The sequence below is a fragment of the Antrostomus carolinensis genome, unplaced genomic scaffold (genome assembly GCF_000700745.2).
Source record: "Antrostomus carolinensis isolate BGI_N321 unplaced genomic scaffold, ASM70074v2 scaffold29406, whole genome shotgun sequence".
Classification (NCBI taxonomy): domain Eukaryota; kingdom Metazoa; phylum Chordata; class Aves; order Caprimulgiformes; family Caprimulgidae; genus Antrostomus; species Antrostomus carolinensis.
The window spans coordinates 1,748-12,477 of NW_010320249.1; the positions used below are offsets into that span (position 1 = coordinate 1,748).

At 46.6% G+C, this 10,730-nt stretch overlaps 1 protein-coding gene across 1 annotated transcript in view; it reads left to right on the forward strand.

Moving 5' to 3' along the window:
• The window catches only part of MANBAL (mannosidase beta like), a 5,205-nt gene extending 252 nt beyond the window's left edge, over positions 1–4,953 (forward strand). Inside the window, exons 2-3 of the mRNA XM_010169543.2 lie at positions 1,567–1,761; positions 4,320–4,953. Coding sequence (XP_010167845.1) covers positions 1,612–1,761; positions 4,320–4,427 — 258 coding nt within the window. The 5' untranslated portion in view covers positions 1,567–1,611 and the 3' untranslated portion in view covers positions 4,428–4,953. The remainder of the gene's footprint in view (positions 1–1,566; positions 1,762–4,319) is intronic.
• The last annotated feature ends 5,777 nt before the right edge of the window (positions 4,954–10,730 follow it).

The window sequence follows — 10,730 nt, forward strand, 5'->3', positions numbered from 1 at the left end:
GGTAGGGACAAGCCACATTTATGCATGCTTTGTTGACACCATGTATGTCCAGTGCAGCCTTTGGGTCTGTGCTGGGACTTGCTGAGCCTGAGTGGCCCAGTGTGTGTTTTGGCTTCATGTACAGGTCCCATGCAGCCCTTGCTTATTGAATTTTAACCAGAATTTGAAAATTTTTCTCGCACTGAAGTACGGAAGGGACCACGAGAGGTCACCTATTCTTATCACCTTATTCAAAGGCAGGGTTATATGTACTCACACCCCATCCCAGGCAAATGCTTATCTGATCTGTTCTCAGTCACCAGTAACAGGGATTCCACAGTCTCTGTATTCCAGTGGCTGGCGGGCTGAACAGTTGGGAATTTTTTCCTGTCTTTTAAAATTCAAAATAAGATCATGTTCTTCAGCTGAATTAAAACTAAGTAGTTATTTCTTGTAAGTTGTATACCACTCCTTCTAATATCTCCCCAGATTACATTTGCCTCTTGTGCGACAGCACCGAGTTGTTGATTCATTCTCAAATTTATCAATTATAACTTTACTCAAATTATACTCTTTAAGTTTCCCATCTTTCTGAACTGGGTCACATTTGCAGATTGTAGAAATCTCCTCCTAACCTGAGAAGTGCAGAGCCTGCTTTGGAGATAATTTCTAGGAGGCAGATTACTACCATTCAGCTGCAACACGCATGCAGCACAGTCTCACACCCAAGCTGCAGTAATGCAGAGAATTGTAAGTATCAGTTAGTGCTGATTCAATGAGTACTCACCAGGATCAGACAGGTCAGGAGAAGGGAGTAAGACAGTGATCACAACCGAGTTCTGATGGCATCTCAGACTAATTGAATTTCCCTTTTGGGACTTGGTGTGGCGTACTCCTGCAGTTATGGCAGGAGAGTTCTCCGTTACTGTAGCAAGCCATTAGTCATTCACAGAATGAATTGACAACTCCATTAGTAAAAGATAAAGGAAGGAAGCAGGGATAGTCTCGTGGCTGAGGAACTGGCTTGGGGCCCAGGAGATCAATATTGAACTCTGCCACAAACAACCTGTGTGACCATCACAAGGTATCTGGGCCTTAGCGTAACCATCCACAAAAGCCATGCTTAACTTTAAACACATAACTCACTCCTCTGTCTTCACCAGGTCTGGCTTCTGTGTGGTTTATTTAAGTAGTAGTTGGGTCTGTACACCATCTAAACCAGCAAGGCTGTGACCACATATACAACGTAAGTGAAAATGAATAATAGTCATCTTGCATGCACGAGAAGTATATTTTTGCTTATTAAGCTTTTCCCTTATTTTATGATCAGTGTTCATATTTTGTTTGTCTTCCCCTCACCTGCAAATGGACTGATACTAGTGTTTGAAGACTATTTTCATAGGCAGGTGATAAGAAACAAACATCCAGATAAAATGCAACTTTCCTTTCCCTGTTTGTTACTGAGTCTGTAGATCAAGGGTGTCTTCAAAAAACCTGCATGAGGTCGTCTGGCATTTTTTGATAATGGAAAGTGAATACCAAAAAGCATGATGAAAATAATTGCTCTTTTCTTCTCTTCCCTTGTAGTAACCAGTCTTCTTAAGAGCATTAGAGAAGAAGGGTGCACTCACGATGGCTGCTGAGTTGGATTTCTCCCCACCTGAAATCCCTGAGCCCACATTCATGGAGAACGTGCTACGCTACGGACTCTTCTTTGGAGCCATTTTCCAGCTTATCTGTGTGCTGGCCATAATCCTGCCGGTTTCAAAGTCCCAGAAGACAGTAAGCAGTGCTCTTTAATATTGATGCAGATGAGCAGAGTCAGAGAAAACAGGTTGGGAGGGAACTTTTGAGTAGCTAATGGAGACAGAATGGTCTGCCCCTGGGATTGATGACAGTTTCATTGCTCGTTCTCTTTCCTTCCTTCTAGTTTTCCCACCTCCAGCTTTTGTCTTGTGATTTACCCTCAGGTAAATTTACAAATACCTGAGACAGGGTCTCTCTGAATATCATTGAAAAAGGTGACTGAACCATGGCAAGGTTTGCTAAATGTAGATGTTCCTGACTGCACACGAGAAGACTGTTAGTCCCAACTCCATATTGTCACCCTGCTGCTGATTGGCTCTATTAATTGCCAGGCAGTGTGTCCCCTTTGCAGGACCTGCCTTTCAGAAGTGACTTTGGGCTCTAGTTTGTGTGTGATTTTTGGAAACAAGACACAGATGAAATTTCTCATGTATTCTAACGTGAGGAAGGCAGTTTTCAGTACTGACACCACTGTGCTGGCAAGTGGAGGGTCCTTTGATGCAGTTAATACAGAAGGTTAAAGTGAAAGGTTGAGATGAGCTACAGGACTCAGATTCCTCTAGACTGGGCCACAGTGGGGTGACCTGCATCTGCCTGGCTTTTTTGGTAGAAGAGCTCCACGTGCTTGGTAGTGCCTGTGGTGCTGGGGACAGGTATTGCAGTGTGGGTGATCAGGCTGCAAGTTGAGTGATTCAGTACAGATTTTCACTAAGTGTGTACGGTGCATTTTCAGTAACAACTCGTCATGGGGAGTTTTGTTTTCAGGCTATCTTTATTGCCATGTTTGCTCCCTCTTGTGCAGAGAATTTTCAGCCTGTCTGGGGAAAAGGAATGCCTGAGGGTGAGGTAGAGTGTGAAGGATACAGTTCATGACCCAACTCGTTCCCCTTTCACTCTTGGTGTGATGTGAAGTTTGTTGATGTGCTGGATTAGTGACGCTGCCCCAGTATGGGTGCGTGCTCCCTCCTGCTAGTCCTGCCACAGGAGCTGCAGCTCCCAGCAGGGAGAAGAAGCAGGCAGCTGCCAGTCGTGATACAGTGGCGTTGCAAGTCCTGCACTGTTATTCTGCAGCCACCAGTGACCGTCTGTCAGAGTCCATGGGTTCCCCTGGTAAATTCTGAGAAATGCTGAGTAGCCTGATTCTTGAAAGCTGAAAAGAGTGAGAGCTTCAGTTTGAAGTGGGACCCTGAAGACCAGACCCTCAATTAAAATGATAAAGCTCACAGACCTGTTACTGTTTAAGTTTGCAAGCATGCTTTGATGTCTGCATGCTCTACTTTTTATTTTCTCCATATGTGTACTGTCCTCTTGATTTCCTGTCAATGTGAGTAATTTACAAGACCATAAACACCAGAGGCTACCGCTCCAGATCTTGGGAATGATGCTTGAGTCTGGGTAGGATATTGAGGAGCTTCTGTCTTGGAGGCTTCAGGCTTTGAAGTCTACCTTGTTTTGAACATTAGAAGGCAGCAGTGTTCACTGTATGGCATCAGCGCACTCCATCCCTGAGCAGTAACTGCATGTTGCTTCATTTCTCCAGAGCCTGCCAGCTCCCCATTCACCGATTACAGCCTTTGGAAAGCCAGCCAAGTCTCCTTTCTTGGAAAGCCACACAGATGTGAACTGTAATAGCCCAGTAACTTGAGAGACGTTTGAACCGAGCTCCTTGATTAGAAGGATACTGTCAGATGCTCGCCTCCCCCTCCATTATCTGGAGCACTCTCTTGGAAGCTTGAAACTAGCACGTCTTGCTCAGCCATTTTTTGTGTGTCCTTTTCCAGTTGGCACACTCGAACTGATAGAAACCAAGATGCTAAAGCAATATTTATACTCAAATGCATTTAATGAAAGGAGGCAATCTGCATGTGTGTGCTTTCTCTGATGAGACTGGCGCTGTTCCCTTGTGTTTTTACAAGATATCTAGACTTTATTTCCCATGGCTGAAATATTATCTGTCATCTCCCCTGAAGGAAACAAGCAGGTTATCTAAGCACTCCTTAGTCCAGGTGAAGAAAGCTTTGCTCACAATTCCCTCCCTGGATTTTGGGCTTGGTTTAGAGGCTCTGAACTTTACATTCTTACTACTGTTTGGGGAAATTTTTTTGTCTTGCACATGATAATGATTAACACTTGGCAGAAATACCTGCTGAATGTTTCCATGCATACTGGTGATTATATGGTATCTTCTCCTTTTCCTAATTTGAATAGTTTTCATTTAGTGTTGATTTTCTTCTTGCCTTTAAAGTTGGTTTTGTTTTTCTTCTCCAAAGCCTGTTTTAGACACTTAAGCTTTTAACAGCTTCTCTGGTAACAAGCTGTTTCTGTGCATAAACTCACACTCATCAAGCAGCACATGAGAAGAAGCAGTGATGGTGCTGCTCAAGTCTCATTAAATGTGGACTCAGTGTGATATAGACGTGTTCCAACAGAGATACCCAGCATTTGCTTCCTTTGGCTTATATTCAGATTCCCCAAGTGAGCTGTCAGCAAATTGTAAAAAATGTTACTGACTGTTTCTTAATTGATTCTTGTAGGATTCGGACAGTTTTGAGCCTAAGAATACAGAGACAGTGAAGAAGCCAAAGGCAACTGCTCCACAGATAAGCAAGAAACCGAAGAAGGAAACCAAAAAGAAACGATAAAGCTGTGACCTATGAGCCTCAAAAGACAAAATAATCACCTACAATCATGCTTCCTCGGAGATGACATCAAAGACAACTGACTGTATTAAATAGTTTTCTGGCATTGCCATGCTTTACCTTTTGGGGGCAAGGGAGAATGAGCTTTTAAGAGTGGAAGGGGCAGGGTTCTGCCCCAGATTTCCTACAAGCAAAGAGGACTTCACATATCCAGAACTTCATTTGACATGATTAATGTGTCAGTCACCATTAAAGTGACTTCTGTCATTTCTGATGGGTAGAGAGGGCTGTTGTCCTAGCTCTCCATGCTGGCTAGGAGTTGTAGTAAAGTCCCTGTGAAGGTGGAGCATGGGTTTGCTACTTTGGATACCGGTTTGTGTTGTGTTTTTTGAAGGCAGAGGGATCAAATGGATCAAGGACACCACACTACACAGCTTTGTATTCATCTCTGTTGTCATCTAGTCTGAAATACATAGCTGCATTTATGGCTTAATAATAATGTCTTTGTCATATTCTTTAATTCTTCAGGTAATAACTCATCAGATTCCAGACTGCTGTAGATGAAAGCTTTCATTTCCCCAGCGTCGCTACCTCTTTCTTATTCCCCACCCATGCACTTTGCCTTTCTGTTCCCACTCTTGAAAGCAGGTACAACCTGGGGAATGGAGGCTGTGCTGGGGACTGAAATGACTAGAAGAGTCAGGGAACAATTTGATTCTGGAAAGTGCAGAATTTAATGTCTGTGCTAATGGAGTGTTCTTGAAAACTTGGCAAGACCAGGTCCTGCATGTTGGAGAGAGGCTGCTTTGAGGCAGGGGTCTCGGGGTGCTGCATTGGTCATGTGTTGAATGACGCTGCCTCGCCGTGCTGACTGAGCTGAGTCTGAACTGCGTGCTCCATTTCATCACAGCTGGGGTTTGTTACATTTACAAACTCCCTCCCAGCTTTACCTGCTGTATTCTGCTGTATCTCCTCTTGCTGAATTCTTCCTGAAGTTAGGTATGATCTCAGCCTGAGGAGAGGTGGTATTTTAAGATCCAAGGGGTGGCAGGCTGGCTGTATAGCGTGACTATATGGCAAGAGACACAGACACTGTGTTCCTTCAGGCTCTGGCTCTCCAGGCCTGCGGACAATCTAGTACTAGATTTAAATATGGCTAGACAGGACGGGAGAGAGATAGGTGGTGACGTAGCCACAGAGTCTCTGTAGGGCAGCTCGAGCTTCCTGATGCCAGCTCACATCTTGGTTTGTTTGATCACGAATGAGTCAATGGGAGGAGAACCTGCTCTTTTAGGCGCACCCAGGGTTCAGAGCAGCTTTGAAGGAAAGTGTTCTCTGGCAGGGCTGCAAGTCTGCGATCCTTTTTGCATACACTGGCTCCCATCCTCAATTCACAGATGCCTTGTGAGCCCAAATGCTGTAGCAGTGTTGTGCTGCCTGTTCTCTAACAGGAACTGAACAACACATTTACAGAAACCACCAGTGTTGAGAGTGGCCACGTTCTCTGCTCGCTATGGCTTTTGATGGGTGAGACGGATCCCAGTACCAGTTTGATTCTAACCTCTCACTGCTTCCCTGCTCCAGGCTCTCTGCTTCTCTCAACCAGAATGCTGTCGTGAAGTTGCACTGCTTAAAATCCAGCTTGGAGTTCTGCTTTAAATTCAGCATTTTCTTTTTCTTCTTTCTTTTTTTTGAACTACATAAAGTCACTAATAGGAGGACAGAACAAAGCATGGGAGACACAAGCACTTTAAAGTTGTTTTGAGTTCTCAGTACAAAGAAACATTACAAAAAATTTCCCACACAAATAACAAAGAACAATATTGTGCTATGAGTTTCCATGATGGACCTGTGTTCCTGTCTGTGATCTGCAGGAGAAGGAAAAGCATTGCCACTGCCCTGGATAGGTGCTGCAGGTCACTTCTTCCATTTTCATAAATGAACACGGTGCTGGTTTTATCTGACAGCTCTGGCTTTCTGCAGGTTACTTAAAGGGAGGGAGGGGGTTAATTCTTTAACAGAATTGCAACTACTGAAAGAGCAGCACACTACCCAGAATCTAGAATTGCTTCTACAGCTAAGAATCAGTTAGTGATGAGCAGTGTGTGGTTGTTACCTGAAATCGCAGGCTACTACATCCACATCTACACCTGGCTGTTTGCAGGCTGGTTTACTCATTGTTAAGTAGAAATCATGGATACTAGAATTTGTTTTTGTCGGGGGAAAAAGGGATTAAGATGAATTTCTCACTCTATTCCTAACAGCTTTATACCTATTTGAATGCTCTTGTTAGCTGCACGTATAGTATGTCCCATGTTATTTTAGATTCTCTTAAAATGTGTAATAAATACAATCAGAATCTCTTTGTTTAAAAAGAAATCTCTTTTTAAAGTTGTGCTGCCTCTTTCCATGGATTCCCTGTGAAAGCTGCTCGAACTCTCAGCAGCTGTGTTCCCTATAGGAACACAGGGACATAAATGACCTGTTCATAGAAGTGATCCATTAGAGGAAAGCCTTTCAGATCCTTTAATCTGTGAGAAATTGGTCAGTTAATAGTCAGGCAGGTGTGTATCTGTGTTTGACTGGGAAGTAGCAAACTATCTCCCAGGCCAGCTTCACCTTCCTGGAAGGCAGGAGGAAATGGTGTGATAACTAAATTAATTTGCCTCTCATGAGAGATTTTTGTCTGCAAGAGCCCCCATGAAGGTAGAAATAATAAATAATAATAATAATAATAATACAAGCAGAGGGTTACATGGGGATTCAGTAGACTGGTCATGGAGATTTGAAGTAGCCCTTCGGTGTGTGATTGTAGCTCAGGTTTATGTGGCTGGAGTGTGGAGCTGTCTGGTGGCTCTTCTTGGCTGCAGCAAGACCGGTGTGGTAGCCAAGCTCTGGCAAGCAGCATCTGTTGATTCCCTCACCAGAAAACCAAAACAAGAGAAGGACTAGTGTGGTGACTCCTTCAGTTCCCAAGCACTTTTCTCCAGGCTGTTCTGTAATTAACATCCCAAAGGGAGCTGAAGACCTCATTAAGTCAATTTTATTGAAGAAGAGGTTTTCAAAGGTCTACCTCCAGATACCTGCCAGTAGGCAGCACCTCAGTGAACAGCACCTTGCTCTGCCACCCCAAGCCCAGGAGCTGGGCTGAGAGCTGGGTTTCCTCTGCTAACACATGTTAGAGCGTTCCTTTCCCTCAACAGGCCAAGCCTCAGCTCTGGAGAAACATGGCTGGGAGCTGGGAATTCCTTGGTTCCTTTTTGAGTGTGTTCAAGCAGCTCTGCCTCTCTGGCCACACTCATCTCGAGAGCTGTGGCCATCGCTGTCCCCTTGAGCTGTCCCACGCTCACAATGCATCCTTGTGCTCTCCAATGCAAGCAGCACAATCCCTTGAGACAGGCTAATAAGTAGCTCGTGACTGGAGTTCCAGTTCACATAGTTCAATTAAATCCCTGTTAATCTTGTTCAGACCTAATTTACCTTCATTCTCATACACACGCTTTTCTCTGCCTCAGAGAGATTCTGGTGAGGTTCCCTACTGACAGGAACTGAAGAGCCCGAGGCCATCTTTGAAGGGGGCTGATGTTTGCCGAGCAGCCCCCTTGTCGAGTCAATAAGCAAAGATGATTTCCCATCCTGTCATGAGGAATGTGAAAATACTCCTTCAGTGCCTGGATTTCAGGGGGGATCAAGGCCGGATGTGATGATGCTTGAGGAGAAAATCAGGAAGCTGTAGGAGTGGAGGACCTGCTCAGTGCCTCTGTTTCCCAGGGCACTGCTGAACTGGTGTTCCCATGTGTGTGTGTGTGTTAATTTTTGGACAGCTGAGAGCTGAGGTGCTGGACTTCTCTCTTGGGAGCCTCTCTTACACACTGGTATTTCTTTCAGGCAGAAGTTACGTTGTTCACAGCCTGTGGCCTGCAGGGATCGAGATGACTGTATTGATTTAGTTGTTTGTTTATTATTCTCATGAGGCATCAGAGACAGAGTGCAGCAAGAAAATGGGATGATGAATGGAGAGTGCTGGAGCACAGAGCACGGCTGCTTGTTTGGTGATGGACCTCATTGCCAGCTTTGGCACTGGGAAAGGGATCTGACCCTCCTCTTCCTCTTCATCCAGCCTGAAGGGATGACTCTGTTGGGGAGCATTCCCTTTCTCTCTGGCAAGAGACATGGGCACTAATCTGTTTGCGTTTCGTCTGTTTCTTCTTTAATTGGCAGCTACTGCAGGTCCAAGGTCCTGCTCTTCTCCTCTGGCAGTTTGTGGCTTTTCAGTGGTTGGTTGTGAGGGTTTTTTCTGGTTTTTGGTACCCAGGCCAGTGTGCAGTAGCTGGTCTAAATGTCTCTTGCTTGGGGCTGGCAGTTGCAGGGCAATGAACTCCCCTTCCTGCCTCTCCCTTGAAATTTGACTGGTTCTCCCATTTCATGTTGATTCTTCCCAATTTGTGGTTTTTCTGTCACTGTAATTCACCCCTGTGCCCCTTCTCATAGCTTTTACCCTGTAGAATCATGTCCATTGCAGTTTTTCTGTCCTTGCAGCCAAATTTTACCTACCAGTGACAGACTGTGGGTATCACCTGCTGTTACAAGGACTGATACAAAGAAAGAACACGTGGAGAGACATCCAGGATGGAGAAAGGTGTCCCCTTGTAATCAGCCCCTTTAGCATGTCTCTCTTCCCTGATGATGGGAATGACAGCTCTCTGCCTTGGGAGCCCCAGGTATACCCAGGAAGCTGTGCCATGCACATCAGCCTACTCCTGAGCCACCAAGGGTTAAAATGTTCAACTCTGACACTTCCAAGCTCATGTGATAAGTGAGTGCCGTGGTGCTGTGCGTGCTTCACACCACTCATTGAGATCCTGCTGCTCACTACCACACACAGATTTGTCTTGTGCAATCCCAAACCTCTCGCAGTGCTCACTCCCTCCTCCCAGCTTCCCTGGTTTCATTTAGTGCCTGGAGGCCCTGGTGTGGCTTTGGTGCTCCTTGCACCTTGCTTTGCTGGAGGCGTGAACAGCCACGCACCGGGAAACCGCAGTCCCGCCAAGGACTGCAGCCACGCGGGGCGGGTGATGGGAGCGGAGAGGCTGACGGGTTCCTCCGTGGCTCACGTCCAGCTTTTTGGCTGGTAGGTAGGAGGTGATTTGGATGACATCTTTGCTTTTTTAAAAACATCTGTTGCTTGGCTGATGTCTGTTGTTGCACTTGAAGAGCTCGGCTCCCAAATGAGGGTGCTGGGAGTGGAAGGGGTTGAAGGGCTCTCACTTCTTCCGCTCTTCAGTCCGAGGCAGGGAGCTGTGTCCCTAGTGCCGTGCAGTCCTATTGCCGTGCTGCACACAGCATTCCTTGTTTGTGAGACCCACACTCTGGATGCTCCCCTCATTTCTTAACAGAAGGCTGTCCGAGCCTCTCCTGTGCTGCCCCGTAAGTGTCAAGTTCAACCAGTTCCAGTTCACGGACTGGGGCCATGAAAGGCACCAGCACTGGCCTGAGACATGTCATAGTTTGCCCAAGCTGAGGCTACAACCCAGGTGCCCGGGCTCCGAGGCTGCCTTCCCTTTGGCTGCTGCTCTTGCAAAAGCCATCCCACTCAAGCTGACCTCACCAAAAGCCAAAGTCCAGAGTATGACAGGCACCAGCGAGCTCTGGCAGGGCAAAGCTGCTCCCTCTGCTCAGGGAACCGGCTCCAGACTCTTCCTGCTGTTACTTCTGCCTCCACTCCGGCAGCGCAGGCAGGAGCTGTGCTGGAGCTGTGCTGGAGCTGTGCTGGAGCCGTGCTGGAGCTGTACTGGAGCTGTACTGGAGCTATGGGGCTTGTGGGGTCACATCTCTCCAGCTCCCCGAGGGCAGCTCTTGCACATGGGTACGTGCTGGGTGGGCCCATGCTGTATCTGAACGGCTGGACCATGGCTGCTGTGGTCTGCGTGGGAGAGCGTCCTCATGGCTGTGGTCCCTGTGGAGTGTCTACTTCTGATGGTGGGCAGCTCCTTTGGGTGGCTGAAGCAGATGTCCCTGAGTGTCAGGTCTCTGCGGTGATGGGAATCACAGAGGGAGCAGGTTTAGAGAGAAGGGGAGAAGCTGCAAACATTTCTGCTCCCCACCTCCCCCCTTATTTAGTTCAGTTTAAACTGAGCATGGATCCAAACATCATATGGTTTAAATTTTTCAGATTCAGACTTTGGCCTCCTTAGCCCATCCCTCACTCGGAGGACCAGGACTGGATGATTAAGGGGAAACACCCTTGTGTCTGCCCTGGCTCCGCTTGGCACAGGCTGCAGCCGGGTGCTGGCCGGGAAGCTGCCC